Consider the following 21,789-nt stretch of genomic DNA (forward strand, 5'->3'; position numbering starts at 1 on the left):
TGTCTGTTCTTTCCTAGCCCACGTTTGCAGCTGCTGTTGCTATCTCAACGGCTAGGAGGTATCACTTCTGTAGCGAATAAGAGTTCAAAGTTCATACCATTCGCAACCAAAGCTCATGCTGAGGTTGGCTTCATTCTGTAGTTATTATCTGAACCCTTCTGACATCGGATTATCATCCTAATGTACCCAGAACAGAAAGTGATGTTGTCGTCAAGGCTTTATATAGGAAGGGAGAGGAGGGTGTGTTTCATAGTTTATAACCAATGTCTCTTCACTGGGGCGGGCCACTGAGTCGGGCCTAATTCACTCAAGAAAACCCGATTCTCACATTTTAGAAGCTAAAATCACATTTCATCCCCTCCCAAATAATTTCATATTCAAACATTTAAATTGCACAACAATTCCTTGTGAATCTGATAACTATAATGTGCAGACTTTCCAATGTACTGTTTATGTCATCCTATCATTGATGAGAATGTCTCAGATGACAACCGAACTGGCATCATATTCATTAAGTACCAACGCATATGTTCAGCTGGTTGGATTACCAAAATATGGTTCATTTCCCCCGACATTCTGATGTTCCCAGAATCTCTGTTTAACAAAGGCTATTCAAGAGTCTCTCTGTAGAGTCAAGATAGAGGGAAGGGAGAAAGGTATTTATGGGGGGGGGTTATAAACCTTATCCACAAGCCAACGTCATGACACATGGATGTTTCATGGTATTGTGGGGTATGCAAAATGACTCAACTTTGAGCAACTGTATCTCCTGAATGTTTTGGCGTTCAGGTCCAAAAAATCACTTTCTGACCACTTCTAGCATGGGCAAACATATAAACATATAAATGTTGTTTTTTTAACATTTTTTATCAAACTAGATGCTGTCAAAGTGATTGAATTAAAATGGATTTACGCTGATGCCACTCTTAGGTGAATTTCCCTGTACCCATAGACAGACTGCAGCCACTCTGAGATGAATTTCCCTGTACCCATAGACAGGCTGCAGTCACTCTTAGATGCATTACCCTGTACCCATTGACAGACCACAGCCACTGTTTGCTGTTCTTCAGTAACTAGGAGACATGCTGTACTGTATGTTCTTCGGTAACTAGGAGACATGCTGTACTGTATGTTCTTCAGTAACTAGGAGACATGCTGTACTGTATGTTCTTCAGTAACTAGGAGACATGCTGTACCATATGTTCTTCGGTAACTAGGAGACATGCTGTACTGTATGTTCTTCAGTAACTAGGAGACATGCTGTAATGTATGTTCTTCAGTAACTAGGAGACATGCTGTACTGTACGTTCTTCGGTAACTAGGAGACATGCTGTACTGTATGTTCTTCAGTAACTAGGAGACATGCTGTACTGTATGTACTTCAGTAACTAGGAGACATGCTGTACTGTATGTTCTTCAGTAACTAGGAGACATGCTGTACTGTATGTTCTTCAGTAACTAGGAGACATGCTGTACCATATGTTCTTCGGTAACTAGGAGACATGCTGTACTGTATGTTCTTCAGTAACTAGGAGACATGCTGTACTGTATGTTCTTCAGTAACTAGGAGACATGCTGTACTGTATGTTCTTCAGTAACTAGGAGACATGCTGTACTGTATGTTCTTCAGTAACTAGGAGACATGCTGTACTGTATGTTCTTCAGTAACTAGGAGACATGCTGTACCGTATGTTCTTCAGTAACTAGGAGACATGCTGTACTGTATGTTCTTCAGTAACTAGGAGACATGCTGTACCATATGTTCTTCGGTAACTAGGAGACATGCTGTACTGTATGTTCTTCAGTAACTAGGAGACATGCTGTACTGTATGTACTTCAGTAACTAGGAGACATGCTGTACCATATGTACTTGGCCTTGATTTTAACATCCACAGAGGGACCGGACAGGACTAAAGCTGAACCTATCATAGACATACAATATTTTTCACAAGTTTGGCTAACACAGCACAGTACAGTACAATAAAGTACAATACAGCACAATACAGTACAATACAGTGGAGGAGAGTACAATGAATAGAGCACAGTAGAATACATTACAGTAAAGAAAAGTAGAGTACAGTATATTATACTCTACTGTACTGAGTTTATTTACTCTACTGTACTCTGCTGTGCTGTACCTTACCCTACTCTACTCTACTTTATTGTACTGCACTGTACTCTACTATTCTCTACTGTACTCTGCTGTGCTGTACTTTACCCTACTCTACTCTGCTCTGCTTTATTGTACTGCACTGTACTCTACTGTACTCTACTGTACTGTACTTTACCCTACTCTACTCTGCTGTGCTTAATTGTACTGAACTGTACTCTACTGTACTCTGTTGTGCTTAATTGTACTGCAATGTACTCTACTGTACTTTGCTGTGCTTAATTGTACTGCACTGTACTCTACTGTGCTTAATTATACTGTACTGTACTATACTGTGCTGCGCTGTACTCTACTGTACCCTACTCTACTCTGCTGTGCTTAATTGTACTGAACTGTACTCTACTGTACTCTGCTGTGCTTAATTGTACTGCAATGTACTCTACTGTACTTTGCTGTGCTTAATTGTACTGCACTGTACTCTACTGTACTCTGCTGTGCTTAATTGTACTGCACTGTACTCTACTCTACTCTGCTGTGCTCTACTGTACTCTACTGTACTCTGCTGTGCTGCGCTGTGATGTCAAAACTTGTGTAAAAAAACTTGTGTGATTCCGTTACCGTAATTCTGTTACTGGGTGTAAATCCACTTCACTTACTGTAGTTTAATAACCAAAAGGTACTTTATTCAAGGTCAAGGTGCCATGTAATAGCCGACACGCCATTCTTTCTGTAGACATCTTTGAATCTTAATTCGGAGCAGATATTTAAGAGTTTTTGGAAAATGTGGTTGCATGAAAACCCGACGGAGATTTTACCAGTGGACATTTTCAGTGGACATTTTCAGTGGACATTTTTATAAGAAGTGCTTAGAGTTGTATGGTTCGGTAGACTTTGAAATTAATGGTTCTTGTTTTCCATGGTAACTGTTATGTACTTGAGTGAAGACCCAAAAGCGGTTTTAACAGAAAACAGAGTTCTTTAATGAAAAAACAGGAATGGCATAAATCCTCTTCCAACGTAGTCAATGGAACAAAAAGAACGTTAGTATAATGCAGGATGCACCTGCCAGGCAGACTCCGACAGGATAGGACAAGGTGGAAGCAAACGCGACGACAGCTTGCTTCTGGCATCAAAAACACAAACAAGAATCAGACACTGAAAGTAGCAGGAACAGAGAGAGAAATAGAGACCTAATCAGAGGGGGAAGAGAGAACAGGTGTGAAAGAGTGAATGAGCTAGTTAGGGCAGATGTAGAACAGCTGAAGAATTAGAGACAGAGAAGGTAACCTAAAAAGACCAGCAGAGAGAGACAGAGTGAAGAGAAAGGACAGGAACAGACATAACAAGACATGACAGTACCCCCCCACTCACCGAGCGCCTCCTGGCGCACTCGAGGAGGAAACCTGGCGGCAACGGAGGAAATCATCGATCAGCGAACGGTCCAGCACGTCCCGAGAGGGAACCCAACTCCTCTCCTCAGGACCGTACCCCTCCCAATCCACTAGGTACTGATGACCACGGCCCCGAGGGCGCATGTCCAAAATCCTACGAACCCTGTAGATGGGTGCGCCCTCGACAAGGATGGGGGGGAGGGACGAGCGGGGGCGCGAAGAACGGGCTTAACACAGGAGACATGGAAGACCGGGTGAACGCGACGAAGATAGCGCGGGAGAAGAAGTCGCACTGCGACAGGATTAATGACCTGAGAAATACGGAACGGACCAATGAACCGCGGGGCCAACTTGCGAGAAGCTGTCTTAAGGGGAAGGTTCTGAGTGGAGAGCCATACTCTCTGACCGCAACAATATCTAGGACTCTTGGTCCTACGCTTATTAGCGGCCCTCACAGTCTGCGCCCTATTACGGCAAAGTGCCGACCTGACCCCCTTCCAGGTGCGCTCGCAACGCTGGACAAAAGCCTGAGCGGAGGGGACGCAGGACTCGGCGAGCTGAGATGAGAACAGCGGAGGCTGGTACCCGAGGCTACACTGAAAAGGGGATAGACCGGTAGCAGACGAGGGAAGCGAGTTGTGGGCGTACTCTGCCCAGGGGAGCTGTTCTGACCAAGACGCAGGGTTACGAAAAGAAAGACTGCGTAAAATGCGACCAACAGTCTGATTGGCCCGTTCGGCTTGACCGTTAGACTGGGGATGAAAGCCGGACGAGAGACTGACGGAAGCCCCAATCAAACGGCAAAACTCCCTCCAAAATTGAGACGTGAACTGCGGGCCTCTGTCGGAAACGACGTCAGACGGAAGGCCATGAATTCGGGAAAACATTCTCGATAATGATCTGAGCCGTCTCCTTAGCAGAAGGGAGCTTATCGAGAGGAATGAAATGAGCCGCCTTAGAGAATCTATCGACAACCGTAAGAATAACTGTCTTCCCCGCTGATGAAGGCAGTCCGGTGATAAAATCTAAAGCGATGTGAGACCACGGTCGAGAGGGAATGGGAAGCGGTCTGAGACGGCCGGCAGGAGGAGAGTTCCCAGATTTAGTCTGCGCGCAGACCCGAACAAGCGGCGACAAATCGACGCGCGTCACGTTCCCGAGTGGGCCACCAGAAACGCTGGCGAATGGAAGCGAGCGTACCCCGAACGCCGGGGTGGCCGGCTAACTTGGCAGAGTGGGCCCACTGAAGAACGGCCAGACGAGTAGGAACGGGAACGAACAGAAGGTTCCTAGGACAAGCTCGCGGCGACGGAGTGTGAGCGAGTGCTTGCTTTACCTGCCTCTCAATTACCCAGACAGTCAACCCGACAACACGCCCGTCAGGGGAGAATCCCCTCGGGGTCGGTGGAGACCTCAGAAGAACTGAAGAGACGAGATAAAGCATCAGGCTTGGTGTTTTTGAGCCCGGACGATAAGAAATAACAAACTCGAAACGAGCGAAAAACAGAGCCCAACGAGCCTGACGCGCATTAAGTCGTTTGGCTGAACGGATGTACTCAAGGTTCCTATGGTCAGTCCAAACGACAAAAGGAACGGTCACCCCTCCAACCACTGTCGCCATTCGCCTAGGGCTAAGCGGATGGCGAGCAGTTCGCGATTACCAACATCATAGTTACGTTCTGACGGCGATAAGCGATGAGAGAAAAACGCGCAAGGATGGACCTTGCCGTCAGAGAGAGAGCGCTGAGAAAGAATGGCTCCCACGCCCACCTCTGACGCGTCAACCTCAACAACAAACTGTCTAGAGATGTCAGGTGTAACAAGAATAGGAGCGGATGTAAAACGATTCTTAAGAAGATCAAAAGCTCCCTGGGCGGAAACGGACCACTTAAAGCACGTCTTAACAGAAGTAAGGGCTGTGAGGGGAGCTGCCACCTGACCGAAATTACGGATGAAACGACGATAGAAATTAGCGAAGCCCAGAAAGCGCTGCAGCTCGACGCGTGACTTAGGAACGGGCCAATCAATGACAGCCTGGACCTTAGCGGGATCCATCTTAATGCCCTCAGCGGAAATAACGGAACCGAGAAAAGGGACAGAGGCGGCATGAAAAATGCACTTCTCAGCCTTCACATAAAGACAGTTCTCCAAAGGCGCTGGAGGACGCGTCGCACGTGCTGAACATGAATCGAGAGAGACGGTGAAAAAATCAGGATATCGTCCATGTAAACGAAAACAAAAATGTTCAGCATGTCTCTCAGGACGTCGTTAACTAGTGCCTGAAAGACAGCTGGAGCGTTAACGAGGCCGAAAGGAAGAACCCGGTATTCAAAGTGCCTAACGGAGTGTTAAACGCCGTCTTCCACTCGTCCCCCTCCCTGATGCGCACGAGATGGTAGGCGTTACGAAGGTCCAATTTGGTGAAAAACCTGGCTCCCTGCAGGATCTCGAAGGCTGAAGACATAAGAGGAAGCGGATAACGATTCTTAACTGTTATGTCATTCAGCCCTCGATAATCCACGCATGGGCGCAGGGACCCGTCCTTCTTCTGAACAAAAAAAACCCCGCTCCGGCGGGAGAGGAGGAGGAGACTATGGTACCGGCGTCGAGCGAAAACCGACAAATAATCCTCGAGAGCCTTACGTTCGGGAGCCGACAGAGAGTATAATCTACCCCGGGGGAGTAGTTCCCGGAAGGAGATCAATACTACAGTCATACGACCGGTGTGGAGGGAGAGAAGTGGCCTTGGAACGACTGAACACCGTGCGCAGATCGTGATACTCCTCCGGCACCCCTGTCAAATCGCCAGGCTCCTCCTGTGAAGAAGAGACAGAGGAAACAGGAGGGATAGCAGACATTAAACAGGTCACATGACAAGAAACATTCCAGGACAGGATAGTATTACTAGACCAATTAATAGAAGGGTTATGGCGCACTAGCCAGGGATGACCCAAAACAACAGGTGTAAAAGGTGAACGAAAAATTAAAAAAGAAATGGTTTCGCTATGATTACCAGAGACAGTGAGGGTTAAAGGCAGCGTCTCACGCTGAATCTTGGGGAGAGAACTACCATCTAAAGCGAACAAGGCCGTGGGCTCCCTAACTGTCTGAGAGGAATGTCATGTTCCCGAGCCCAGGTCTCGTCCATAAAACAGCCCTCCGCCCCAGAGTCTATCAAGGCACTGCAGGAAGCAGATGAACCGGGCCAGCGGAGATGGACCGGAAAAGTAGTGCGTGATCCAGAAGGAGAGGCCTGAGTAGTTGCGCTCACCAGTAGCCCTCCTCTTACTGATGAGCTCTGGCTTTTACTGGACATGAGGTGACAAAATGACCAGCGGAACCGCAGTAGAGACAGAGGCGATTGGTGATTCTCCGTTCCTTCTCCTTGGCGAGATGCGGATACCCCCAGCTGCATAGGCTCAGCATCCGAGCCGGCGGAGGAGGGTGGCAGTGATGCGGCAGGTGGCAGTGATGTGGAGAGGGGAGCAGCGGAGAACGCGAGCTCCTTTCCACGAGCTCGGCGACGAAGATCAAACCGTCGCTCTATGCGAATAGCGAGAGCTATTAAGGAGTCCAGACTGGAAGGAACCTCCGGGAGAGGATCTCGTCCTTAACCTCGACGAGGAGACCCTCCAGAAAACGAGCGAGCAAAGCCGGCTCGTTCCAGTCACTTGAGGCAGCGAGAGTGCGAAACTCAATAGAATAATCCGTTATGGATCGATTCCCCTGACATAGGGAAGACAGGGCCCTGGAAGCCTCCTCCCCAAAAACAGAACGGTCAAAACCCGTATCATCTCCTCCTTAAAGTCTTGATACTGGTTAATACACTCAGCCCTCGCCTCCCAGACTGCTGTGCCCCACTCACGCGCCCGTCCGGTAAGGGAGAGAAATGACGTAGGCGATGCGGGCTGCGCTCCTGGAGTAAGTGTTGGGCTGGAGAGAGAACACCACATCACACTGAGTGAGGAATGAGCGGCACTCAGTGGGCTCCCCAGAGTAACACGGCGGGTTGTTGATCCTGGGCTCCGGAGACTCGGAAACCCTGGAAGTGGGCGGTGGATCGAGGTGGAGTTGGTGAACCTGTCTTGTGAGGTCGGAGACTTGGACGGCCAGGGTCTCAACGGCATGTCGAGCAGCAGACAATTCCTCCTCGTGTCTGCCTAGCATCGCTCCCTGGATCTCGACGGCGGAGTGAAAAGGGTCCGGAGCCGCTGGGTCCATTCTTGGTCTGATTCTTCTGTTATGTACTTGAGTGAAGACCCAAAAGTGGTTTTAACAGAAAACAGAGTTCTTTAATGAAAAAACAGGAATGGCATAAATCCTCTTCCAACATAGTCAATGGAACAAAAGAACGTTAGTATAATGCAGGATGCACCTGCCAGGCAGACTCCGACAGGATAGGACAAGGTGGAAGCAAACGCGACGACAGCTTGCTTCTGGCATCAAAAACACAAACAAGAATCAGACACTGAAAGTAGCAGGAACAGAGAGAGAAATAGAGACCTAATCAGAGGGGGAAGAGAGAACAGGTGTGAAAGAGTGAATGAGCTAGTTAGGGCAGATGTAGAACAGCTGAAGAATGAGAGACAGAGAAGGTAACCTAAAAAGACCAGCAGAGAGAGACAGAGTGAAGAGAAAGGACAGGAACAGACATAACAAGACATGACAGTAACGCACATTTTAAAGTGCGTTACCATGGAATTGCCCTTCTAATATTTTTTTTTTATTCACTTGGCAGAACAGAGAGGACAAAGCTCTTGATTTTGTTATGTTTGAGCATTAGCCATGCAAAATGCGTAGAATGTCAGGAAATTAGCTTTAAAACTGAAAAATTGTCTCTTAGCTCAATGCCAAACAGCGAAGAATTGCTGGAAATGAGCTTAAAAACAGCAGAATTCTCTCAGCTCAATGGGAACATTTGTAGAGTTGCAGTAGATTTGCTAGTTAATAGACTATGTTACGAGTGTACATTTCCAATGAATTGTGGGGAAGTCAAAATCATGAAACTGTCTATCAAATCTGTTCATTTTCAAATATTGATTACTTATACTTGCCATTATCATTCACCTGATGATAAGACAAAACTTTATTTAAAAAAATTTTTTTGTAACATATAGTATATTGGGGGTCCCGGGGTCACCGGTTAGCCTGGGCGGGGTCACTGGGCAACAAAAGTTCGGAAACCCCTGTCTTAGCATACAAGGCCTAAATCCTTATCCGTCTCTGCTGCGTTTTGTAAATAGAGATGACATTGAGCAAAAGCACTGGTCAGTACAATTTTTTTTTTTAACCACATCTGACATTCTCTAGGTTTCTAACGTAAAGTAGATTTGTCTTTGTATACAGTCTGATTGACTCAGCTACTGTTAGTATGTCAAATCACAGAGTAGGTTTGCCACAAGTCCTGTTTTTTTTTTATTAGCTTTTCCTTGCTCGAGAAGATTACAGAGGATCATGTTCGTTTAGAAAACTGCTTTCCAAACATCCTGGCCCGAGGATGAAGTTTTTAATCAATGTTTTTATTAAGGCTTTCCTTAATCAGTATGCTGCTATGTCATTATTCATGATTTAGTCAAGTGGAAATTAGGTTAAATCAATAATTTTATTCAAGGAAATGTTGTCCCTTGTTGCTCCTTGTTTCCCACTTGGACTGAATAAGCACTCAGCCATGTTCCTCTTTGCCTGACTGTGGAAACAGCCTCCCTTGTGGATGTAGAGCTACTTTGCCTGACTGTAGAAACAGCCTCCCTTGTGGATGTAGAGCTACTTTGCCTGAATGTAGAAACAGCCTCCCTTCTGGATGCAAAGCTACTTTGCCTGACTGTAGAAACAGCCGCCCTTCTGGATGCAAAGCTACTTTCCCTGACTGTAGAAACGGCCTCCCTTCTGGATGCAAAGCTACTTTGCCTGACTGTAGAAACAGCCTCCCTTCTGGATGCAAAGCTACTTTCCCTGACTGTAGAAACGGCCTCCCTTCTGGATGCAAAGCTACTTTGCCTGACTGTAGAAACAGCCTCCCTTCTGGATGCAAAGCTACTTTGCCTGACTAGAAACAGCCTCCCTTCTGGATGTAGAGCTACTTTGCCTGACTGTAGAAACAGCCTCACTTCTGGATGTAGAGCTACTTTGCCTGACTGTAGAAACAGCCTCACTTCTGGATGTATAGCTACTTTGCCTGACTGTAGAAACAGCCTCCCTTCTGGATGTAGAGCTACTTTGCCTCACTGTAGAAACAGCCTCCCTTCTGGATGTAGAGCTACTTTGCCTGACTGTAGAAACAGCCTCCCTTCTGGATGCAAAGCTACTTTGCCTGACTGTAGAAACAGCCTCCCTTCTGGATTCAAAGCTACTTTGCCTGACTAGAAACAGCCTCCCTTCTGGATGTAGAGCTACTTTGCCTGACTGTAGAAACAGCCTCCCTTCTGGATGTAGAGCTACTTTGCCTGACTGTAGAAACAGCCTCCCTTCTGGATGCAAAGCTACTTTCCCTGACTGTAGAAACGGCCTCCCTTCTGGATGCAAAGCTACTTTGCCTGACTGTAGAAACAGCCTCCCTTCTGGATGTAGAGCTACTTTGCCTGACTGTGGAAACAGCCTCCCTTCTGGATGTAGAGCTACTTTGCCTGACTGTGGAAACAGCCTCCCTTCTGGATGCAAAGCTACTTTGCCTGACTGTAGAAACAGCCTCCCTTCTGGATGTAGAGCTACTTTGCCTGACTGTAGAAACAGCCTCCCTTCTGAATGCAAAGCTACTTTGCCTGACTGTAGTAGCAGCCTCCCTTCTGGATGTAGAGCTACTTTGCCTGACTGTAGAAACAGCCTCCCTTCTGGATGCAAAGCTACTTTGCCTGACTGTAGAAACAGCCTCACTTCTGGATGCAAAGCTACTTTGCCTGACTGTAGAAACAGCCTCACTTCTGGATGCAAAGCTACTTTGCCTGACTGTGGAAACAGCCTCCCTTCTGGATGTAGAGCTACTTTGCCTGACTGTGGAAACAGCCTCCCTTCTGGATGTAGAGCTACTTTGCCTGACTGTAGAAACAGCCTCCCTTCTGGATGTAGAGCTACTTTGCCTGACTGTGGAAACAGCCTCCCTTCTGAATGCAAAGCTAATTTGCCTGACTGTAGAAACAGCCTCACTTCTGGATGCAAAGCTACTTTGCCTGACTGTGGAAACAGCCTCCCTTCTGGATGCAAAGCTACTTTGCCTGACTGTAGAAACAGCCTCACATCTGGATGCAAAGCTACTTTGTCTGACTGTGGAAACAGCCTCCCTTCTGGATGTAGAGCTACTTTGCCTGACTGTAGAAACAGCCTCCCTTCTGGATGCAAAGCTACTTTGCCTGACTGTGGCAACAGCCTCCCTTCTGGATGTAGAGCTACTTTGCCTGACTGTGGAAACAGCCTCCCTTCTGGATGTAGAGCTACTTTGCCTGACTGTAGAAACAGCCTCCCGTCTGGATGTAGAGCTACTTTGCCTGTCTGTGGAAACAGCCTCCCTTCTGGATGTAGAGCTACTTTGCCTGACTGTAGAAACAGCCTCCCTTCTGGATGTAGAGCTACTTTGCCTGACTGTAGTAGCAGCCTCACTTCTGGATGCAAAGCTACTTTGCCTGACTGTAGAAACAGCCTCACTTCTGGATGTAGAGCTACTTTGCCTGACTGTAGAAACAGCCTCCCTTCTGGATGTAGAGCTACTTTGCCTGACTGTAGAAACAGCCTCACTTCTGGATGTAGAGCTACTTTGCCTGATAGTAGAAACAGCCTCCCTTCTGGATGTAGAGCTACTTTGCCTGACTGTAGAAACAGCCTCCCTTCTGGATGCAAAGCTACTTTGCCTGACTGTAGAAACAGCCTCCCTTCTGGATGTAGAGCTACTTTGCCTGACTGTAGAAACAGCCTCCCTTCTGGATGCAAAGCTACTTTGCCTGACTGTAGAAACAGCCTCACTTCTGGATGTAGAGCTACTTTGCCTGATAGTAGAAACAGCCTCCCTTCTGGATGTAGAGCTACTATGCCTGACTGTAGAAACAGCGTCCTTCTGGATGTAGAGCTACTTTGCCTGACTGTAGAAACAGCCTCACTTCTGGATGTAGAGCTACTTTGCCTGATAGTAGAAACAGCCTCCCTTCTGGATGTAGAGCTACTTTGCCTGACTGTAGAAACAGCCTCCCTTCTGGATGTAGAGCTACTTTGCCTGACTGTAGAAACAGCGTCCTTCTGGATGTAGAGCTACTTTGCCTGACTGTAGAAACAGCCTCCCTTCTGGATGTAAAGCTACTTTGCCTGACTGTAGAAACAGCCTCATTTCTGGATGTAGAGCTACTTTGCCTGACTGTAGAAACAGCCTCACTTCTGGATGTAGAGCTACTTTGCCTGACAGTAGAAACAGCCTCCCTTCTGGATGTAGAGCTACTTTGCCTGACTGTAGAAACAGCCTCCCTTCTGGATGCAAAGCTACTTTGCCTGATAGTAGAAACAGCCTCCCTTCTGGATTCAAAGCTACTTTGCCTGACTGTAGAAACAGCCTTCCTTCTGGATGAAGACCTGGAGTTAGTACACTTAATTTAGTCCTTAGTCAACTCCTTGATCTTCGTGGTCACATCCACTCCCCTTGCAGAGCTTTCACTACTGGATTAGGGTGTGGTTATGCCTGCTTCTTTCTGAATGCATTCCCCAAAGAATGAAACAAAAGCTAATATTTTCATTCACAGATGTGTAGGCTGACTGTGAATATGGGGGAAAAAGATAATTGAGGTTTCACAGAAGGGAGAGGCAGGGGAGAGAGGCAGGGGAGGGGAGAGAGAGAGGGAGGGAGAGAGAGAGAGGGAGGGAGGGAGGGAGGGAGGGAGGGAGGGAGGGAGGGAGGGAGGGAGGGAGGGAGGGAGGGAGGGAGGGAGGGAGGGAGGGAGGGAGGGAGGGAGGGAGGGAGGGAGATCCGCAGAAGCAGCTGATAGAAGCTGCATTTTAAAAAAGGTTAAGCATTGGCTGCAGCAGCACTCACAGCATCCCTCATCCCCCCCATCTCTCACTCTCTCTCCCTCCCTCTCTCTCTGCCTCCCTCTCTCCCTCTTTCTCTCTCTGACTGCTGACTGAGGCATCCTGCAAACACAGGCTGGGAGAGCTCTACTCTGCTGTGGCTCTGACCGAGACTTCTTTCCCTTGCTGGATAAATTCTCTCTCCAGGCTTTCCGGGCTATGCCATCCTAGGAAGTTGTGGATCCGGGTGTGGCTGGTTTTCAAGATGAACCAATCTGGAGGAGGGCTGGATCTGGGGAACTGGGTCATCGTCTGACTCTCCTGAGGAGGCTAGTGAGTGATGCCTGTTTGGACCTGGAGTGATGGGGTGCACCACCAGTGTGGTTGTGTTTGACGGACTACGTACAGTCTTAGAGAGGAACTGTGGGTACACCTGCCAGAGTGGTGCAGCCCAGCCTGTTTGGCAGACAGAGGATGACCAAGGAGCAAGCAGCCGGGGGGAGTCCTGGGTCCCATGGCCAGAACCTAGAATACTGAAGGTGTGTGTGCAGTGTGTTAGTGTACTGTGTGTGTGTGTGTGTGTGTGTGTGTGTGTGTGTGTGTGTGTGTGTGTGTGTGTGTGTGTGTGTGTGTGCAGTGTGTTAGTGTTCTGTGTGTGTGTGTGTGTGTGTGTGGGTGTGTGTGTGTGTATATTCCTACATGTTTGTTTGTGGTGTGTGTGTGTATATATATATATATATATATATATATATATATATATATATATATATATATATATATATTCCTACATGTTTGTTTGTGAGTGTGTGTGTGTACAAAGGTGTGTATATTTTGCATGTGTGTTGTTAATACTTCTGCCAGATTGATCGTCTCTCCATCTTTCTGTACCTTCCTGCACTATACAGTTTAACACACAACCTTCCACTCCTGCTTTCCCTTTAGATTCAACAGCTGCCAGGTGCTTCTTTAAATTAAAGATTTAATCAAAGCAGTGTCCGGAGACAGGATCTCAGTTCCTAAATCGACTGTATTCCCATAACCTGTCCATTATGTGGGGAACTTGTCAAGGTTTCCTTTAACACCAAGCACCATGGTAGCAAAATGTGATATGACAAATAGATCAAAGGTGGTCAGAGCCCACTTTACTGTAGGTCAAAGCATCTACCGGGTTTCCTGATCTGTAGGGAAGTAGGCCTGAACCCTTTGTGTTGCTACAGTGGCTTGCGAAAGTATTCACCCCCTTGGCATTTTTCCTATTTTGTTGCCTTACAACCTGGAATTAAAATAGATTTGTATCATTTGATTGACACAACATGCCTACCACTTTGAAGATGCTAAATATTTTCTATTGTGAAACAAAACGAAATAAGACAAAAAAAAACAGAAAACTTGAGCGTGCATAACTATTCACCCCCCCTTTCAGAACTGGTGTATATATACTGAGATCATGTGACAGATCATGTGACACAGATTGCACACAGGTGGACTTTATTTAACTAATTGTGTGACTTCTGAAGGTAATTCGTTGCACCAGATCTTATTTAGCTTCATTCATAGTAAAGGGGTGAATAAATATGCACACACCACTTTTCCGTTTTGTATTTTTTTTGTGTTTTTTTTTTCATTTCACTTCACCAATTTGGACTATTTTGTGTATGTTCATTACATGAAATCCAAATAAAAATATATTTAAATTACGGGTTACAACAAAATAGGAAAAACGCCAACGGGGATGAATACTGTATATTAGCAAGGCACTGTATATTAGCCCAAAGCCACTAGATCGCTTTTATGTACTTAATATGAGCATCATATTCGTTTTTTGATAAATGCATCCATTTCCTCCTTTAACTGACATACTGCATTTCAGAAGTAAGCCTAGAGGACAGTATTTTACTTGATGCTGTGTGAAATATAAGCGGAGGTGTGGTGAATCTCCCCTCTGTGCTCCGCTCAATGGGTTAAACCCTGTACAGTGAGACAGTGGGTTCTGTGTCTGCTAGAAATCAATCAACCCTTCCAGCAGCTGGCTGGCTGCAGTCGGGGGCGTCTTCTGTTCTACCCGGTACCAGCTTGTCTGTCCTGACCTTTGTCTTGTTTTCTCTCTAAGGATGCATCCCAAATTGCACCCTATTCCCTATATAGTGCAGTTATTGTTTAACTGAGCCCTATGGTCCATGTAGAGAATCGGATGCCATTTGGGTTGCGTCCTAACTATGTCTGATGGATGCTGATGGCCCGTTCCTCCTGCTGAATGTGACAGTCAGGTTAACTGTCATGTGAACAGATTGAAGGCACACACACACACAGACTCAAATAGGGGTGGCAGGAGGAGAAAGATATCCAGTCGAGGGTCATACAGTAAAAGGTTCTGCAAGGTCAATCTGACATCTGCAGTGGTCATACAGCATTTACGGTGATATGGCCTCTGAAATCAGGGCATGCAGCTATTGTCATACCGTAAATACCATAGTAAATAAACAAACTAAATAAGAATAGAAATTCAAACTTTACAGGAGCATCGAAACCATATTGCACACAGTGTTGCACACTTCATGCAATGATTCACTAATGTGTGGATATTTTACAAGCCTGTGATTTTCAATTTGTCTAACAGAGCAACAATGCTGTCTTCTGGTATTAAGGTAATTATTGTGGCTGAATCCTTGTCTTTACACTGTTACCACTCACAGGGGGGTATGTGGTATCAGAGGCAATGTGGGAGATGTGTCTCTTAAAGAGACATGTTCATCTAAACTCAGCAACAACAAAAAAAGAAACAGCCCTTTTTCAGGACCCTGTCTTTCAAAGACAATTCGTAAAAATCCAAACAACTTCACAATTCTTCATTGTAAAGGGTTTTAAACACTGTTTCCCATGCTTGTTCAATGAACCATAAACAATTAATGAACATGCACCTGTGGAACGGTCGTTAATTAACCTCTACTGACTCCCCATCCCGCATGCGGGAGCGTAATAATAGCCTGAAACTAATTAGCATAACGCAACGGACATGAATATCCCTAGAAAATACTCCTATTCATGAAAATCACAAATGAAATATATTGAGACACAGCTTAGCCTTTTGTTAATCACCCTGTCAGATTTTCAAAATATGCTTTACAGCCAAAGCTAGACAAGCATTTGTGTAAGTTTATCGATAGCCTAGCATAGCATTATGCCTTGCTAGCAGCAGGCAACCTTGTCACGAACATCAGAAAAGCATTCATATTAAATCGTTTACCTTTGATGAACTTTGGATGATTTCACTCACAAGACTCCCAGGTAGATAGCGAAAGATCATTTGTTCCCAAAATATTATTTTTGTCGGTGAAATAGCTCCGTTTGTTCTTCACGTTTGGCTGAGAAATCGCCCGGAAATTGCAGTCACGAAAAAGGCTACAAATATTCCAAATTAGCTCCATAATATCGACAGAAACATGGCAAACGTTGTTTATAATCAATCCTCAAGGTGTTTTTCAAATTTCTATTCGATAATATATCCGTCGGGACAATTTGTTTTTCAATAGGACCGATTGCAGTAATGGCTACCTCTGTATTTTACGCGAGAGTCACCCTGGGAGACATTAGGTGACCACTTACACAATGTAGCCGCCTACGGCTATTCTTCAACATAAATGCGTAAAACTACGTCACAATGCTGTAGACACCTTGGGGAATACGTATAAAGCGTATGCTGGTTGATAGCACATACACAGCTCAATAGGGACTCATTGGAACGCAAAGCTTTCAAAATATGGAGCACTTCCGGATTGGATTTTCTCAGGCTTTCGCCTGCAACATCAGTTCTGTTATACTCACAGACAATATCTTTACAGTTTTGGAAACGTTAGAGTGTTTTCTATCCAAAGCTCTCAATTATATGCATATTCTAGCATCTTGTCCTGACAAAAATATCCCGTTTAAAACGGAACGTTTTTTTTTTTTTTCAAAACTGAAAATACTGCCCCTAGAGTCGCAACAGGTTTTAAGACACTAACAGCTTACAGACGGTAGGCAATTAAGGTCACAGTTATGAAAACTTAGGACACTAAAGAGGTCTTTCTACTGACTCTGAAAAACACGAAAAGATCGATGCCCAGGGTCCCTGCTCATCTGCGTGAACGTGCCTTAGGCATGCTGCAAGGAGGCATGAGGACTGCAGATGTGGCCAGGGCAATATATTGCAATGGCTGTACTCTGAGATGCCGAAGACAGCGCTACAGGGAGACAGGACAAACAGCTGATCGTTTTTGCATTGGCAGACCACGTGTAATAACACCTGCACAGGATCGGAACACCTGCAGGATATGTACAGGATGGCAACAACAACTGCCCGAGTTACACCAGGAACGCACAATCCCTCCATCAGTGCTCAGACTGTCCGCAATAGGCTGAGAGGGGCTGGACTGAGTGCTTGTAGGCCTGTTGTAAGGCACGTCCTCAACAGACTTCACCGGCAACAACATCGCCTATGGGCACAAACCCACCGTCGCTGGACCAGACATGACTGCCAAAAAGTGCTCTTCACTGATGAGTCGCTGTTTTGTCTCACCCTGGGTGATGGTCGGATTTGCATTTATCGTTGAAAGAATGAGCGTTACACCGAGGCATGTACTCTGGAGCAGGATCGATTTGGAGGTGGAGGGTCCGTCATGGTCTGGGGCGGTGTATCACAGCATCATCGGACTGAGCTTGTAGACATTGCAGGCAATCTTAACGCTGTGCGTTACAGGGAAGACATCCTCCTCCCTCATGTGGTACCCTTCCTGCAGGCTCATCCTGACATGACCCTCCAGTATGACAATGCCACCAGCCATACTGCTCGTTCTGTGCATGATTTCCTGCAAGACAGGAATGTTCTGCCATGGCCAGCAAAGATCCCGGATCTCAATCCCATTGAACACGTCTGAGACCTGTTGGATCGGAGGGTGAGGGCAAGGGCCATTCCCCCCAGAAATGTCCGGGAACTTGCAGGTGCCTTGGTGGAAGAGTGGGGTAACATCTCACAGCAAGAACTGGCAAATCTGGTGCGGTCCATGAGGAGGATATTCACTGCAGTACTTAATGCAGCTGCTGGCCACACCAGATACTGACTGTTACTTTTGAATTTATCCCCCCTTTGTTCAGGGACCAGGGACACATTATTCAATTTCTGTCAGTCACATGTCTGTGGAACTTGTTCAGTTAATGTCTCAGTTGTTGATTCTTTTTATGTTCATACAAATATTTACATATGTTAAATTTGCTGAAAAAGAAACGCAGATGACAGTGAGAGGACGTTTCTTTTTTTGCTGAGTTTATGTCCGTCTCTTTACACTATCTCTCCTGGACCTAGTTTGTGTTGTCCAAGTAGTGCAGTGAAAAGAGGTTCTTAGGCTTCTGCTCTTTAAGTATTTAATCCTTTGTCTTTATGTCACTCATGCTAAGCTGTTGTACAGTGTGACTATGTTCTTGCCACACTGTTGACAAGAGCACAGCTTCCTTCCTCCTCTAAAACTCCTAGAGGTTTATGACACAAAAGTAAATGTGCCAGCTGGTGTTATCAATGGAATGTTTGTTTCAATGGGCGAGAGGGAGAGAGAAGTGAGGTCAAGTTGACTGTTTCAGGGGGCGAGCGAGAGAGAGAGAGGGAGAAGTGAGGTCAAGTTGTCAGTTTCAGGGGGCGAGAGAGAGGGAGAAGTGAGGTCAAGTTGTCAGTTTCAGGGGGCGAGAGAGAGGGAGAAGTGAGGTCAAGTTGTCAGTTTCAGGGGGCGAGAGAGAGGGAGAAGTGAGGTCAAGTTGTCTGTTTCAGGGAGAGAGAGAGAGAGAGAGAGAGAGAGAGAGAGAGAGAGAGAGAGAGAGAGAGAGAGAGAGAGAGAGAGAGAGAGAGAGAGAGAGAGAGAGAGAGAGAGAGAGAGAGAGAGAGAGAGAGAGAGAGAGAGAGAGAGAGAGAGAGAGAGAGAGAGACAGAGAGAGAGAGACAGAGAGAGAGCGAGAAGTGAGGTCAAGTTGTCTGTTTTAGTGGGCGAAGGAGAAGTGATGTCAGGGGGTGAGAGGGAGAGAGAAGTGATGTCAAGTTGAATGTTTCAGGTAGAGGTCGACCGATTAATCGGAATGGTCGATTAATTAGGGCTGATTTTCCTTGTCACCTTGTGGATTCGTTTTTGCAACCTTCCGGTTACTAGTCCAACACTCTAACCACCTGCCTTACATTGCACTCCACGAGGAGCCTGCATGGCAGGCTGACTACCTGTTACGCGACGGCAGCAAGAAGCCAAGGTAAGTTGCTAGCTAGCATTAAACTTATCTTATAAAAACAATCAATCTTAACATAATCACTAGTTAACATATGGTTAACAATATGGCTGATATTACTAGGTCATCTAGCGTGTCTTGCGTTGCATATAATCGATGTGGTGCCTGTTAATTTCTCATTGAATCACAGCCTACTTTGCCAAACGGGTGATGAATTAGCACTGTCAACATCAATGCCTTTCTTTAAAATCAATACACAAGTATATATTTTTAAACCTGCATATTTAGTTAATATTGCCTGCTAACATGAATTTCTTATAATTAGGGAAATTGTGTCACTTCTCTTGCATTCCGTGCAAGCAGTCAGGGTATATGCAGCAGTTTGGGCTGCCTGGCTCGTTGCGAACTGTGTGAATGAAGACCATTTATTCCTAACAAAGACCGTAATTAATTTGCCAGAATTGTACATAATTATGACATAACATTTAAGGTTGTACAATGTAACAGCAATATTTAGACTTAGGGATGCCACCCGTTAGATAAAATATGGAACGGTTCCGTATTTCACTGAAAGAATAAACGTTTTGTTTTCGTTCATTCAAACAGCACTTTCGTGTGTTTCGTGTGTTTGACCGCAGCTCTTCGCAATGCTTCAAGCATTGAGCTATTTATGACTTCAAGCTTATCGACTTCTGAGATTAGGCTGGTGTAACCGATGTGAAATGGTTAGCTAGTTAGCGGGGTGCGCGCTAATAGCGATTAAATCGGTGACGTCACTCGCTCTGAGACTTGGAGTAGTTGTTCCCCTTGCTCTGCAAGGCCTGCGGCTTTTGTGGAGCGATGGGTAACGATGCTTTGAGGGTGGCTGTTGTCGATGTGTTCCTGGTTCAAGCCCAGGTAGGGGCAAGGAGAGGGACGGAAGCTATACTGTTACACTGGCAATACTAAAGTGCCTATAAGAACATCCAATAGTCAAAGGTAATGAAATACAAATGGTATAGAGAGAAATAGTCCTATAAGTCCTATAATGACTACACCCTAAAACTTCTTAGCTGTTAATATTGAAGACTCATGTTAAAAGGAACCACCAGCTTTCATAGGTTCTCATGTTCTGAGCAAGGAACTGAAACGTTAGCTTTTTTACATGGCACATATTGCACTTTTACTTTTTTCTCCAACACTTTGTTTCTGCATTATTTAAACCAAATTGAACATGTTTCATTATTTATTTGAGGCTAAATTGATTTTATTGATGTATTATATTAAGTTAAAATAAGTGTTCATTCAGTATTGTTGTAATTGTCATTATTACAAATAAAAATTGAAAAAATCATCCGATTTATTGGTACCGGATTATTTTGGTCCTCCAATAATCGATATCGGAATCGGCGTTGAAAAATCATAATCGGTTGACCTCTAGTTTCAGGGGGTGAGAGATGATGTCAAGTTGAATGTTTCAGTGAGCAAGAGAGACGTGACGTCAAGTTGAACGTTACAGGGGGAGAGAAGTGATGTCAAGTTGAATGTTTCAGGGTGTGGGAGGGAGAGGGGAGTGTTTCAGGGAGCGGGAAGGCGAGAGAATGGTGGCTTCAAGTTCAATTTTTCAGGTATCGAGAGGTAGAGAGAAGGGATGTCAAGTTGAACGTTTCAGGGAGAGAGAAGTGACGTCAAGTTGAACGTTTCAGGGAGAGAGAAGGGATGTCAAGTTGAATGTTTCAGGGGGTGGGAGGAAAGGGGAGTGTTTCAGGGAGCGAGAGGGAGAGAGAAGGGATTTCAAGTTGAATGTTTCAGGGGGTGGGAGGGAGAGGGAAGTGTTTCAAGGAGCGGGAGGAGAGAGAAGGGATTTCAAGTTGAATGTTTCAGGGGGTGGGAGGGAAAGGGGAGTGTTTCAGAGAGCGAGGGGAGAGAGAAGGGATGTCACGTTGAACGTTTCAGGGAGAGAGAAGGGATGTCAAGTTGGTCCAGGTGGTGTGTTGGCGGAGCTTGAAGGCTAACAATTGGTTTTGCCGTATAGCTCTGTATTGACATGATTGGCTAACGGTAAATGGGGGCGATACGTCCTGTATAAACACAAACTCACTTCCTTGACAACTTCCTTGACAACAGCTCCGCTCCACGAAGCACAAGAAGGATGAATGAATGCCCTGACTTCTGCAGTAAAGGCTGTACAGCCAATCCAGATTCCGGAATTACCATAAATTGTCTTTAATACATGCCCAATGACTCAACTGACCCTTCACTAAGCCCCGCCCCCTTGGTTACTGTTGCAACCTTTTCCTGGGAAGCCAATTCACCATTCAACCACACAATCCTCTCATAATGATCTCAAACTGTAATTCTAATACACAATGAAATTAAACAGACCGTCCCTTGCTAATCAGGAAATTCTTGGGTATGTTGTGGTGGTCGGTCATTACAATTGCTTCATGGTAACCTGGTCAAATTATGTTTGTAGTATATAAGGCTAGCCAGCCACTGAATAGCTTTGAATTCACTGTCAGCATGCAGTCAGCTTTAACCACTTTTGATGTTGACAGCAGATGGGAGTTGTATTCATATCTAACTTCATTGCTAGTGAGCTAACATACATTTTTAGTAAACAACATTTGGTGATCAATGAGAATGAGAGCTAGCTAACATACATGTTTAGTAAACAACATTTGTTGATCAATGAGACTGAGAGCTAGCTAACCAGCTGAGATAGCAAACAATGTAAAAAAAAGTATCATTTCGGATTCGGAAAATACTCCAACAAGCTCTGCATTTCGGGGAATCACAGGCTGCTGAGGGGAGGACAGCTCATAATAATGGCTGGAACTGAGTGAATGGAATGGCATCAAACACCTGGAAACCATGGAAACCACGTGTTTGATATATTTGATACCATAATTCATTAATTTCACTCCAGACATTACCACAAGCCCATCCTCCCTGATTAAGGTGCCACTAACCTCCTGGGCATTTAGAAAAGTCTTTGTTTTTGCCATAGCCCTCACTGACTAGCCCTCACTGGCTAGCCCTCACTGGCTAGCCCTCACTGACTAGCCCTCACTGGCTAGCCCTCACTGGCTT

The 21,789-nt window shown here is 45.7% G+C and overlaps 1 protein-coding gene across 12 annotated transcripts in view; it reads left to right on the forward strand.

Annotated features, from left to right (window-relative positions):
• Positions 1 to 21,789, forward strand: part of LOC135547680 (dedicator of cytokinesis protein 9-like) — a 188,269-nt gene that overhangs the window by 46,388 nt on the left and 120,092 nt on the right. For 7 of the 12 annotated variants that reach the window (XM_064976901.1, XM_064976900.1, XM_064976891.1 and 4 more), the window contains exon 2: positions 12,688 to 13,019. The exons of 4 other annotated variants lie outside the window; for them this stretch is intronic. In XM_064976901.1, coding sequence (XP_064832973.1) covers positions 12,843 to 13,019 — 177 coding nt within the window. In that variant the 5' untranslated portion in view covers positions 12,688 to 12,842. Of the gene's footprint in view, positions 1 to 12,643; positions 13,020 to 21,789 lie in introns of those variants that run through there. One more of the 12 variants, XM_064976892.1, reaches the window with a different exon arrangement.

This window comes from Oncorhynchus masou, chromosome 10 (genome assembly GCF_036934945.1).
Source record: "Oncorhynchus masou masou isolate Uvic2021 chromosome 10, UVic_Omas_1.1, whole genome shotgun sequence".
Taxonomy (NCBI): Eukaryota; Metazoa; Chordata; class Actinopteri; order Salmoniformes; family Salmonidae; genus Oncorhynchus; species Oncorhynchus masou.